A 14,279-nucleotide genomic window follows, 5' to 3' on the forward strand; every position below is an offset into this window, starting at 1 on the left:
TTTTTTTTGTTTTTTCTTTTAACTTAAGCTACAATATTGGAAGAAGTACTCAGATGTTAAGTAAAAGTATTAATACCACATTGTATAAACACTCTGTTACAAGTGAAAGTCCTGTATTTAAAGATGATTTTTTTGGCTTTTTGGACTTTATTTGATAGGACAGATAGTATGAAAGAGGGAGAGAGGAGGACATTCAGCAAAGGTCAACAGGTGGACTCGAACATGGTGTGCTGCTGAGGACTCTTTACCAGGTGAGCTACAGGACACTTCAAAGCTCTGCATTTAAGACCTTACTTAGCTCTGAGGGACTGTTAGGCGCAATTTACACACTTTCATTCTTCATGTTTTGATAATTGTGTGTGTGTTGATGCATGTGTCCTAAATGTAGTCCAAATTGTGTATTTGAGTGTAATCAGTGAATTTGCGGCTCAGCTCCTACAATAAGTCTAAAATACACTGTGGAAACTAAATAGTTAACTTCAGACTGTTCAGGTCCAAAAATGCTCCATTGAAACCCATTCAAACTGACATTTTTGATCCCACAGCCATCAGAGCAGAAAAACAGGACTTGTATTATTTCTGGGTGTCATTCTGGGCTTTTGACTCTGAATTTGTCATTTTGACTATTTCCCACCTGATGAGGTCATTTTGACCATATTTGGCATATGGAGGAAATACATGCTATTTCCACTAGGTGACCTGTCACAGTCAATGTAGCTGCTGATCACTGACATACTTCAGGCTGTCATCATCAAGATAAAAAAGCTACTTAGCATGTAGTATATTGAAAATAATATATATTTTTTAATTTTTGAATCTAAAAACATAGTGGCATCATGACAAAAACCTGGCATATGAAGGGTTTGAATTAATGAATATGTGATATTTATGATTAGACCTGGTGTTGGTTAAAAAAATTAGCTCAATGAAAGTAGAAAATAATAATATATAATATTTTTAAAGCTTGATTTTGAAAAGTGCATTTTGTGTGCAGAGCGGTGTGAGTGTGAATATTTGTCATTGCACAAAAAATAATAATGTATCAAAATCAATGTTGCTGTTAATCATTGACATATCCCAGGTTGTGATAATTAAAAAAAACTTAGTAGCATATAGTTAATTGAAAATATTTTTTTTCATCTAAAAACATAGAGAGTTAAAAGAGTTAAAATTCTTAAAATAAGGAATATTTGATATTTATAATTAGTACTGAAGTTGGTTAAAAAAGTTAACTCATAAACCCATATTAATGTATATTTTTTAAAGCTTGATTTTGAAAAGCACATTTTGTGATTGATGTGACATACAGAAGAGTGCATAGACCCTCCTGAGAAAACATCAGTATATTTATAATCATGATAATTATCATTATATTAACTATTTTATCTATATACTGATATGTATGTCTATTTTTCTTTTTTTTTTCGCTAAATTTTAGGTAATTTTTTTGCCACTTGTACCCTCTAACTTCCCTCCATGAAAGTAATCGAGCCAATTTGATTTAAAAACTAAAACTATTATTTTCCTTCCAAACATTGAAGACAAACACAAAATCTTTTTGTGAATTTTATTAAGAAAACAAACCATTGGACATGATAAAAACCAAGCACTACTGATGGAATAAATAAGTCAAACCAAACCATAAATCTGTACAAGATCTAAAGTGAAACAAAATGGTCCCAAGAAAAAAAAAACATACAAGATTTTATATCTCACAGCTCTTTTTTTGTTTTAAACACACAGTTATGAGCAAACTATAAGCAATCGGCTCAATCAGGTGAAAGCTACAACATAAGTGAGATTTTTTTAAAACTGAGTGTACATAATGCTGTTTATAACTGTTAATGTCAATACAATAGCATTTTAAGTTCCAGCGCTGCTGGACTGGGAATGAGGTATATGCTAATCCATCCTCTAAACTGAGACAATTTAAAAAATTTCTTTTCTCTCCATCCATGTGAATGCTGATTTGCTGAAATCGGATCAAGTAATTCTGCGTCGTAAAAGTACTTCTTATAGCCCCTGTTACGTCATGAAGTCATTGGTTTGCAGTGATTCAATTGATTTCAATCTGTATCTGCGAGTAAATGTTGATGAAACTGAATCTGAACGTGTGTGAGGTTGTACATTAGAGGTCACAGGTCTGAATCCGCACTAAATATATATATAAAGTTCAAGTAAATTGCACAAATCTGCACAAAAACCGAGAGCTTGCTTGATGCCACACGTGTATAGATTCAGCCGATAGACAGCACCTTTAGGGGGATCAGAACCAACGCTCGAGCTAAAAACACCGGACCCTTCTGTCAGAGATAAGTAGTGACACGCAGAACATGAACAGAGGTGAGACGTGATTGAATACCAGTCATGATGGTGGGAAACCAGTCCCAGTTACTGGTCTGTTTCTACGTCAGAGTGAAGGAAAAAAACTCCAGCTGAAGCACAAACACACCAGCGGCCGGGAACTCTGAATGATGAGGTTTGCAGATGTTAAATAACCAGAAAAGTAAGTCCTTCTGGGTAGTGTTCAAATTCCAGTCTCAAACCGTTTTAAAAGGAGTAGTTCCACATTTTGGGAAAAAAACTTTTCATGTCAGTGCAGTAAAAATGAAGCTACAGCAGCCAGGAGATGGTTAGCTCAGCATAAAAACTGGAAAAAAGGAAACAGTCAGCCTGGTTCTGTTCAAAGGGGGAAAATATCAGCCAATCAGCACCTTTAACAGTTATAAACCTGAGGAACTTAACTTCAAAAACACACGAAGAAGGCAAAGAAAGAAGAAAAAAACTGCAAGAGACTATTAGAAAATACAAGAAAATTACTGGAAATTAAAAAAAAAAGAGTAAAATATAAAAAAAAAAGACCTGGAAAAAAGCTGCTTAAAATAATGATTCTATAAGATAATATTAAAATCTAATTGTCATGATTATAAATATAGTTCTCAGGACATTTTTCCCAAGCTTTTTTTTAAAATAATCTTCTAAATCTACAAATTTATTGAAATTTACAGCACATTTTGCTATTTGCCCTTTTTCCTTAATGTTTTCAAAAGATTGCAAACCAAATTACTCAGATTTCGACGGTTTAAATACTCGTGAAGGCATCTGAACGCAGCGTAAGAAAAGCCATGTTGATCCAGGATGTAAGGGGTTAAACTAATGAACACGTTATGTTGTTTGTTTAATCTGCACAAAAAGTTTCGTTTTTTCCCTCAAGAAGTGAAAAAGAACAAAAAAAACAAAGGGAGTTGCAGTTAATTTGGCTTGCACTAGCCCGACACAAGTGAACCTTTATGCAACCAGTTCATTTTTAAGAAAAAAAACATGTGAAATACAAAAGGTCTTTCCCCTAAATAATGAATAATCCAAAATCCGATGGAAAAATCCCACAGGCTTTTTATCACAGGAACCAGGCGATGCTACCTTCTGGGCTGGCTGACAAAAAAAAAAACTCTTTATGGGGTTAATTTGCAAAAAATACCCCAAAAAAACAGGTAAGCAGTTTCCCTTTGTTCTGAATATTTCCCAAAATGTTGAACTATCCCTTCAAATAAAAAGTGTTGTAGTTGAATAAATATTGGATCATGCTAATTAGTGATGATTATAAGGCAAAAAAACAAAACAAAACAAAACATGGCACCAAAATTCAAAACCTGCTTGACCTAAAATTTAATCGTAGCAACTCAAGGCACACCTTCAGGATCTACGCTACCTGTCCTCACTACTTATCCGAGAGTTTATCTTGACCAGTACCTTCTTCTTCTTCTTCTTCATCTTCTACAAACCACAAACTAACTCAAAAAACAAAAATATGACTGGAGAACTTTTCATGGATAGAGAAAAAAGACTTCCACTACAGCAGCAAATCTATCTGTGATCGATTGTGACATACCATAACAGTGCATTGACCCTCCTGAGAAAAAAACCCTAAACGTTTCCTAAACAAATATAGAACATTAGTCTAACAGGAGGCGAATCGGGAGGATTGACGTGACGTGGTCTTAGGGTGGAGGTTCAGCCGCCGCCGCCGCCGATCTGAGACCAGGTCAGCCTCATCCTGAGCTGAACCGGGAGCAGAAAAACGGGTCTCAGAGCGGCGCCCGGAGTCAACCTCGTCCTAATCTCAGATCCCCAGTGTTAACTCTTTCTAGTCACAGATGCAGGTCAGTGTTTGTCGTCTGGCCTGGCGGTGGCTGGGGGTGGGGGTGGGGCTCGGGTGACGGTGGCGGCGCCCCCCTGGTCACGGAGGGGGACCGCGGCCCCCGGCGGTTCAGAGCTTCTCTTGGCATTAGTGAAAAAGTGGAGAAACTGGAAGGAAGCACGGAGGGGACCAGTGAATAGAGGTAATATCCATTCTCCCTCTGTGGCAGAGGAGTGTGAGGAGGAGGAGGAGGAGGAGGAAGAGAGACGTCCATTCTCCCTTTGGTCTGGAGGAGGGGAGGTGGGGTGGTGAGAGGAGAGCCGGTGCATCCATTAGCCCTAAATTATCTAGAGTTAACGGAGGGAGGTGCAGAGGGAGGGAGGAGGAGAGGAGGAGAGGAATGACTCAGCCCCAAACATTTAACTCTCCTCAAAGTCCTGAGACGAGGACTCCACTTTGCTCTTCTTGCTGGGCGGGGCCTCCTCCTCTAGGTCCTACCAGAAAAATCATAACGTCAAACACGGGAAACGCGTCTGTAGGAATAATACACACTTCTGTTGTGAAAACGAGCAAACACAGAATTTACTATTCACTTTTACGCCAACGACTTTTTTCTGACAAGCCGAGCTTACAGCCTTTAAACCATCCGCAAAATGTAATTTAGCCTGCTTTAATATTACACTCACACCGCTCCGCACACACAATGCACTTTTTCACAGTCAGGCTATAAAAAATTATATACATTACTATGATTTTCTACTTTCATTAAGGTATTTTTTTTAAAACAACATCAGTCCTGATCACGAATATCAATATTCATTATTTATATATACAATATACACATTTAAATGCAGGTTTTTGTCATGATGACACTTTTTTTGATGAGGAAAAAAACCAGACGAAGCACAAAAAAGGGAATTATTTTTAACAATGTAAATGGTGTGCATGTAAGACGCACCCAACAGTCCCTAAGGGTTAACTGAATTTCAGACTTTAAGAAAGTTTTAACATGCAAAATGTAATTTAATATTTATTTATTTTATTTAGTATAAAAGCCTGAAGGAACCCAAAATCAAATAAAATTTATTTACATTTAAATTATAAATTTATAATTCAAACAATTATGTTATGCAATCACATTTCCACAATAAATATGCAGTTGTAATAATCAGGCTTTTTTTTTCCAAAAAAATGTTATTCGTTAGCTGTTATTTAGTTGTTACTGTCTTTATAGTTTATGAAGTGCCACACTTCTCAGCTGCATCTAAAATATGGTTTTGTTATTGAGTAATGATTTAAGTGGCTTCATAATACACGCAATAGTTTTTAAGACACTGTTTAAAGTGCGAAGGTTTCAGTGGCGTCTTTTGACAAAGATGCAGATCTGAAACTTCTCCTGTGGTCGAAGGTCGACAGTGGAAACTAACGGGAGCTCAGAGAGAAAAAGCAGTACTCAGGTCTGGTGGTTTCTGTGCAGAAATATTTACAACTTAACATTTATTAAAAGGCACATTGTGCCGCACATGCTCCAAGGACATGTTGCTTTTATTCGAGGTCCTGCTGCATCTTTGTGGCTATAAATATCCATTCAGCATTCACAGAGAGCCCCGGGGGCAACACAGCGCGGTTATAGTTGTAGAAGCAGCAGCTACAGAGAAAAGTGTAACAACGCTCATAAAATGGGCTGAATTTTGTTTATTTTGGGATTTTTGTCCCGGATTTGAGATTTCTGTCTCCAAACTAGAGTCACAAATTATGAGCACTTTCCTTAAATAATTAATCGCTAAAATTAACAATCAATTAATCGTTATTTGAAAAAAAAAAAAAAAAAACATAAAAACTTTGCTTTTTTCAAACAAAACCAAATGCCTTTTTTACCCCTAAATCAAAGCTCAAAGCAACATTTCATAGCCATATATCGGTTAAATCGATTAAATTTCACATGATTGATTAAATTCTTAATGATCGATTAATTTTTCATCATTCCTACAACGAATCGATACAGTGAAGGAAAAATAATATTGTCTGCGATGCTCGCAGAATTGAAAATTTAGGTAGCAGTGTCTTTTTCCAATAAAATTAAAATATTTTTTTCTGATAACTGTGGCTATTCTACAGACTCACTGTCAACAGTTGTTTTTTGATTTTTTTTTTAACTGAGCCATTTTTCTGGAAAGATACTATATAGATATAGAGAGATATATAGATATAGTAGAATTATAATATTAGTAAAAAAAATTAATAGAAATCTCAACGAGTGAAATTTAACGGACACATAAAACTTAGTATCTGCACAACCAGATTACGTTAGAAGCAAGTGAAAAAATAAAGTGGGTTTTTTGGGGTTTTCGTTGTAATTTTGTGCGTGTTTGAAGACGTGTTTGTACCTGAGTGGCTTTGCTGTCTGAAGAGTCCTTGTCTCCTGAGGACAGACTGTCTCTCTTGGCACTTTGTGCTCTCTCTGAGGTCTCTGATGACGGGGTGGTCTTACCTGAGGATGAATTTAACATCAATAAATCAGAACAGGAGCGCATTTCTTCATCTGCAGTAAACACAGCAGCACTGAGCACTAGATTACAGGCGTGTTGTAGCTGCTGACGGCTGTTTTCCGACGCTTTAATGACACGATGTGGTGGTGAGAAGTAACTGCAGGATTTATCTGTTACACTTTTGTTCTAAATATGTGTTGTAAAGGTGTTTAAGACATACTTACTACACTTAATGTGAATATGACAGCACTCAGTTGAGGCTCGTGACGAGCAGAAAGTGTTTTATAAATCTTTGTAGGTATCTTAACCCTCTGAAACCTCAGCAAATTGGCTTGATTTTTTTTTTTAAAAAAAAAACACAGAATAATGCAAGAAATTTGTAAAAATTTACGCAGACGGTTACCTAGAAATTAGCAAAAAATTCCAAGAAAAAAAGGGAAAAAAACAAACAAGTCAATTACCTGGAAAAAAATCCTGAAAAAATTTAAATAAAATAAATAATAGTTAAAAAAAGTATATATATATTCATAATCTAACATAATTTTAAATATATAATCAGAAATAGAGTTTTCTGAAAATGTTCTCTATTTTTTGGGTTATTTTCTTGTTCTTGCTCTCTTTTTAGCTTCACTTTCTTGTCACCTTTTACCAGTTTCTTGTCATTTGCATGAAAATTGCTGAGTAACTCTTTTTTTTAATACTACATTTTGACAGAAATCAGTTTTCTTTGGTTTCAAAATTTTTTCAGTTTCTTATGAAAGATATTTGAAAACAGCTCACGAAAACTGATGCAGGTCTCAAAGGGTTAATGAGACATGAGACCAGCATGTTAAGCTGCAACAAGATTCACGCCTGAAAACGGGGAAGTTGTCGTTTTCGTTTTCTCTCGCTGCTTGTGTTTTCTGTTGTGACGATTTGAGACAAAATTAGAGCGGCAAATCAAAAACAGGAAGTGGCTCATCATCCGTCCAATCAGCCGTAAAGCTTCTCTACCGCCTGCGACACGTCCACTGAGGTAGAAAGAACGACAGCGGGGAGTAAATGTGATGTGTGCGCGTGTCTGACCCCTCTTGCTGTCCGGGCTCTGGTCAGTCTTGGCCTCGCTGCTCTCGCGGTGAGACGTGGCGGTGGGCTCGGGGGCGGGGCTGGTGCTACAACTGTTTTCCTGTTTAACCGGAGACGAGTCGGCGATGGAGCTCTGGTTGCTGTTATCATCTAAAAAGACGGAGAGATGAAGTCATGTTAGTTGTTTTTGGTCGTTGTGAGATTTTCAGATACTGGTCTTAACTGAAAGCTGGATCGTCGTCAGTTTTCTTGCTCTGTATTGAGACACATTTCTCACCTTCGGACCCATCAGACTGGTTTGATTTATTTTGAAAACGTGGGGGGAAAAGACACCGAGCAGCTAGACAAGAAAATTTCTAAAAATTACAAGAAATTAATAGAAAACTATTTTTGCAAAAGCAGGGAAAAAATGACCAGAAAACAACTTAAACTATCATAATATAGTGTCATTTTTAAATTTGTGTTACAGAATTATTGTAATTTTTAAGCGCTAATTTCCTTTTTTCTCCTTTTTTTGTTTCTTTCTTTTGTTGTTAATTTCCAGCTAATTTTCTTTTTGTTGGCTAATTTTTAGGTAATTATTATGAAGTTGTTAATTGTCTTCTTCCCCAGGTCTTTAAAGGGTTAAATGCTTGTGTCTCATTGCAGCACAAGAAAACTGATGACAATCCTGGTGTGAAAGGGTTAAGACACAAAACCTTTTTTTATGTAGTTGTATATTCTATTATTAGAATTTGTCATTTTTTAAAATAGTTTGCATAAAACCCCGCCGGAGGAATGGGCACAAACGTCTCAAAATAAAAAGCTCGGTGTGTCTGCAGGAAAAGCCAGATTTAACACTTTAAGGTGCTGCAGCGGATTTCTAAAATCAAGCGTCTCAAACTGTAAAGGTGTCTGACAAGAGGATGTCGCTGTATTTAGAAAAAGCAACCAGTCCCTCCAGGATTTCAGGCTTTTTCTTTAGGATTGTAGCAGCTTTTTCCAAAAAATTTAATAAAATTAAATAAATTTTAAAAAAGCATATGTTGTACTTTTTAGGCATTTTTCCCAATGAAATTGAGGGATCAGGTATTGCTAAAAAAAATTAAACGTACTAATCGTAGAGACGTACTAATACACTGATTGGACTTTTTAGGGGATCTCATAATAATAATAACAATAATAATAATAATAATAATAATAACAATAATAATAATAATAATAATACATGTTATTTATAAGCACTTTTACAGGAACTCAAATACACTGTACAAAAGTAAAAAAGCAACATGAAAAAATTGACAGCAAACAAAACAACGACAGAAAAAAGTACACTGAACAATCTCACAATAAAAGCCAGTTTAAAAAGGCGGGTTTTCAGGAAGGATCTGAATTTGGATGTGTCGGGGATTTGCTGACAAAAATAAAAGCATCACTTTAGGATTTTCGGTACGTACCGTGCATGTCCATCATTCCCGGAGAGGAGCTGTTCTCTGGAGTCGTCAACTCTGAGCCGTATTTCTCATCTTTACCTTTCTTCTTATTTTTGTTTTTCTACGATGACAGAAAACGTACGTACGTTAAAAACACGATAAGAGAGGAAAAGAAACATTTAACCTTCAAAATAAAGGTAGAAAAAGGTTATCTTGTCTTCAGCATATCATAAAACGCACCTTTAAGTGCCTTGCCTTAAAGTACGAAAACAACCAGAAAACAGTCCAAATTTAATCTCTTAAATTAAACATCGCCAGAAAAAATACTGCAAATTTTCACTTGACAAAAAAGTTGCAGGGAACTTGCTGTATATGATGTTGAAACGCTCAGTTTTGACAAAACATTTGCTAAAGGCATTTAAACAAAGTTTTGTGTTAGATTTTGTGATATTCCAAATTCTAAATATTGACAGAAAGATTTTCGTTTTTATTGTAAATGCACATCGGTTATTAACTACTCATAATCGGCCCTGAAAAACCAAAATCGGTCCAAACTTATAGATGATCCTACAAAACAATAACAATTCACTTGATTAAAGTTAACGAATAACGTTTACTGAAAACAACTTTTAGGAAAATAAATCTTCAGGAAAAACATGCCAGATTATAAAAAGAAGAATTTTAACGATAATTTTGACTGACACGTATTTCTGGCGCAGAATAGCGAGGGTGGCAACCTTAAATCAACGGGTCGACCGATCCTGCACGTCCACGGTTAAAGCTAATAATTGCACAACTCACATCGTCGGATTTGGGCTCCGTCACTGGCACCCACTTGTAGATACGAAGGGACGTGTCTCCGACAGTCACCCATTTCTTCTCCCTGTGTCGGAGCGAAAAAAACAAGCTCACTCAAAGGCGCCATACATTACATTATCTCCCCCGGCACTTCTAAATTAAGACGCTGACATGATGTGAGCAAAAACAAGAGCACAGCCCCTGAAACAAAGACTCTAGTCAGTCTATTAATACTATACCATATAACTATTACTAAAAAAAAAAACTATGAGTTTAAAAGTACTGGCTGCCATTATTATTTTTTTCTCTTTATAATTTTTTTCAATTAACATTTAAATCTAAAAAATGTCAGACAAGAGAAAAATGGCCATTTCCCAGAACCAATTATTTTATCATCAAACTACTTGTTTTTACCAACAGCCCGAAACCCGAATATATTAAATTTAAAATGATATTAAGCAGAGATGAACAGCAAATTATCATATTTTAGAGTCCGGAGCCAGTGAGTGTTATTGCATTTTTTGCTTAATAAATTAGTTAATATGCGTCTGTGAATGGAAAATATTGTGATTATCCCAGCAGGAGACATATGATGTTAATAATAAATAGACTCTAAAATCACAACTGATTACCAAAAGCTCATTATGCCTCTGAATACAATTAAATTACAGCAGATAAAATACATTTTAAACAAACCACCTTGGGCTTTAGGAACATTTGACGTTTGATAGAGCAAAATGAATCAATAAGAAATAATTGGCACGTTAACTGATAATGAAAGTATTTGTTAGTTGCAGCCCTCAGAAAATATATTTTATAAAATGTTAGAAAATTGTAAAATTAGAAAAGCCTAAGTTGACATGTTTAAATGTCTTAATTTGTTAGCTGTTGTTATTTTTTGTGATAACTAATAATCATTTAATCAACTACTTTTAGCTCTAAATTTATTAACATTTATTCTAGAATTGACAATAAGACACTGCAGTAATAACATATCATACAAAATCACATGTTCTTATGAGTTCATATATTCATTTTTATATATTTACATTAGCAATAATTTGTATGTAAGATCTAAATTAGCTGTTAAAAAGTTGAAGTGGAGTAAAAAGTACAATATTTGCCACTAAAATGTAGCACAAAATTTCGGGAAAATCTGTATTATCATTTATCATCAATGTAACACTAAAGTGGAGTTCAGTATAAAGAAGGTAAGTACAACTGCCTTAAAACAGTACTTAAGTACAGTACTTGAGTATATGTACTACTACAAATCAATATAAAGTAACTTTTTGGATACAGTGTCATATCACATTAACTTTACTACGAAAAACAAAAATAAACACCTGAGATAATTAAAATGTATACTTAAATTTTTGTATAAATAGTTTAAAATTAACTTTAACTGATGTGTTTTAGCTTTAAAAGGCCATTAAAATGTAGCAAAATTTCAGTATAAAATAGTACAACACTGAAATACTCAAGTACAGTTACCTTAAAACTGTAGTAGTTAGGAAAAAAACTTCAATCAAGTTTGACTTTGTGTTGTATTTTTAAAAGATGACTGTTAATTAAAAAATATTTTTGAATCACCAGTTCTCATGACTTTGACCTGGGGAGGTTTGATTTTACCACCCTGTAAATCAAAATTGTTGCTTTGACTAATCGACTAATTCTCTGTAGGCAGATTTAATTTATCTAAAGTCATACATTAAAAATGGCATTCAATTTGATATGCCTAAAATATCAAGGTAAAAGTACTTTATATTATTTATATATTCAATTTTATATATATTTACATAAGCAATCAATTTTATGTACAACCTAAATCTGCTGTTAAAGGATTGTAGTGGAGTAAAAAATACAATATTTGCCACTAAAATTTGGTAAAATTTCAGTATATAGTGGTATCAGTGAATGAGTAAATGTACTAGTCAGTCTAAAGTAACTTTTTGGATCATTTGAAAGGATACAGCTTTCACGATAAACCTAAAATAATTAAAATGTATACTTAAATTTTACCCAAAAAAAGGCTTAAAGCTTAAAATTGAGTTACTTTTCATTTTGATCAAAATGACTGTTTAATGACTGTTAAATTAAACGTTTTTCCAGCCACCAACTTCTACTTACACTGTAATTCTACATTTTAGTAGCAAATATTGTACTTTGTACTCCATTATGTAAATATATAAAGATAAATTTACATTATATGAAGTTTTTTTTTGGCTCCTCCTTAATCAAATAAATGCTACTTTCACATTAGTGTTGCAGTAATAATGATACAATAATGGAAGACTCACTAAATCATTAGTATTTTTCTTTTTTATTTTTGGTACATTAAACTGATACTTAAGTAGCATTTTAAGTAGTCAAAAATAGGAATACTCAGGTACAATTACCCTAGAACTTTACTTCAGGGCAGTACTTGAATATATGTAAGTCAATCTAAAGTAACTTTTTGGATAAGTTAGAGGCATACAGAGTATGCTTACATGATAATTGAAATGAAAAAGAATAAAAATGTTTTCTTAAATTGTTGTCAAAAAAGCTTAAATTAACTTAACAGCAAAAACAAAAATAAATGTATACTTAAACTGTTCTACGAATAACTTTAACTTTAACCGATGTGTTTTATCTTTAAAAGATCTTTAAAATGTAGTTTAAAACAGTATAAAATTAAAATACTCAGGTACAGTTACCTTAAAACTGCACTTAAGTACTGTAAATTGAACTTTTTGGATTCAGTGTTAGCTTAGGCTTCACTGCAAAAGAAAACAAAATGGATAGAAAATTAAAATTTATACTTAAATCGTTATCAAAAAAAAAACTTAAAATCGAGTTTGAGAAAGTGTTTTATTTTGACATTTTTAAAGACCGTTAATTTAAAATTACTAAAACTTCTGACTTTGACCTGGGGACGTTTGATTAAACCACCTGATAAAGAAAAAAAAACACCTCATAATTTCTACCACCGGGCGGAGTTACACACCTAAAATGAACAACACATACTGTCGACATATGTGTGTGTGTTTGTGTGTTTAAATGTGAATTAAAGTGTGTTTTTGTGGTGTTAAACGTTAAGACTGAGTCACTACGTGTTCAGCCATGCACTCCTGTTAGCCTACTTCCCTCTCCCAACCCCCACCGAGCCTCCTTCTCTCCCGGACCTAAAGGGCGACTCAAAGCGCTTAATTTAAAACTCCAGACGGACTAAACTACTCCGACTCAAGAGCGCCGTCGTCAAATTGTTTCCAAGTCGACAGTTATCGGAGGTTTCTGCCGTTAAAAAAACACAAAAAAACACCCGCTCCGAGCTCAAACAGCGGGCAGCAATGGCTTCATGTGACTGCATCGAAATGGCTTCTGGGTTCAACCCTTTTAGAGAGAGTAAAAAAAACCCGGGTACATCATGTTTTACGTCTGAAACGAAGCGGCCAGACGACGGGCTGAGCCGGTGCACCGCACTAGTGCGCCCCGGTGCAACCTGAGCTGCAAGTACATCTGCCGTGAATCCGCGTTCACAAATCATCCGTTTTTCTTTCAATTTCATCCCGTCTCCTTCCCTCTCCTCCCCCAACAAGCCCGAGCCTTTCTCGTGTTAGATAACGAAGCCCGCTTTTTCCTCTCTCCTCCTTACCATTTTCGTACTTTCTCAATAGCGGCCATGACCCTCTTGATGTCATCTTTCGCCCTGCTCCGGGTCTCCGCTCGGACCGACCTGCCCGACATTGCCGCGGTGGGTTTAATATTTTTAAAGCTCAGCCGGCAGTTCAGTTCAGACACAATGCAAACAGTAGAGCGCACAGAGGACGCACCGCGCATGCGCGGCCTGATAGAGCAGAGAGAGGAGGGGAGGGGGGAGGAGGAGGAGGAGGAGGAGGGGAGGCTGCAGCTGCACCGAGGAGACAGATGTGACTCCTGCTGAGAGAGGAGGAGAACAAAGAGGCTGCTGCTGCTCCTCCATCCTCCTCAAACTGACAAAAACTACACGGGTTTGGTGCGAAACTTCAGGGACAGTCAGATAAATACTTCAGCAGGGCTGAGGAGGAAGTATTTATATCAGTTACTTTACTAAAAGTACTAATACCACACTGTGAAAACGAGCCTACTTTCTACAGTAAAAATGCTCACCTACAATTAAAAGTTCTGCACTGAAAATGTAGTTAAAGCTGTACTACTACACAGTGAAAATACTCTCTTATAATTAAAAGTCCTGCACTGAAAGTGTAGTTAAAGCACAACTACTACACAGTAAAAATACTCTCTTATAATTAAAAGTCCTGCACTGAAAATGTAGTTAAAGCTGTACTACTACACAGTAAAAATAAAAAAGTAGTAATACCACATTGTGAAAATAAGCCTACTTTCTACGGTAAA

At 35.4% G+C, this 14,279-nt stretch overlaps 1 protein-coding gene across 1 annotated transcript; it reads right to left on the reverse strand.

Annotated features, from left to right (window-relative positions):
* Positions 1–1,553: 1,553 nt before the first annotated feature.
* On the reverse strand, positions 1,554–13,714 carry bcl7a (BAF chromatin remodeling complex subunit BCL7A). Its single transcript, XM_088071219.1, has 6 exons — positions 13,540–13,714; positions 9,906–9,987; positions 9,129–9,225; positions 7,693–7,842; positions 6,526–6,629; positions 1,554–4,632 (listed from the first exon to the last, which is right to left on the reverse strand). The coding sequence occupies exons 1-6, from the start codon at positions 13,629–13,631 to the stop codon at positions 4,558–4,560; spliced, it is 600 nt and encodes a 199-aa protein (XP_087927345.1). The 5' UTR covers positions 13,632–13,714; the 3' UTR covers positions 1,554–4,557.
* Between the last annotated feature and the right edge of the window lie 565 nt (positions 13,715–14,279).

Source organism: Plectropomus leopardus, chromosome 20, assembly GCF_026936395.1.
Source record: "Plectropomus leopardus strain MGB_pleo_1.0 chromosome 20, ASM2693639v1, whole genome shotgun sequence".
NCBI lineage: Eukaryota > Metazoa > Chordata > Actinopteri > Perciformes > Serranidae > Plectropomus > Plectropomus leopardus.

Bases quoted from the DNA above. Each gene is read 5' to 3' on its own strand.
- bcl7a (XM_088071219.1), bottom strand. From the start codon at position 13,631: ATGTCGGGCAGGTCGGTCCGAGCGGAGACCCGGAGCAGGGCGAAAGAT. The intron at 9,988-13,539 runs GTAAGGAGGAGA...GCTCCGACACAG, and splicing joins ATTGAGAAAGTACGAAAATG to GGAGAAGAAATGGGTGACTG. The intron at 9,226-9,905 runs GTGAGTTGTGCA...CTGTCATCGTAG, and splicing joins CGGAGCCCAAATCCGACGAT to AAAAACAAAAATAAGAAGAA.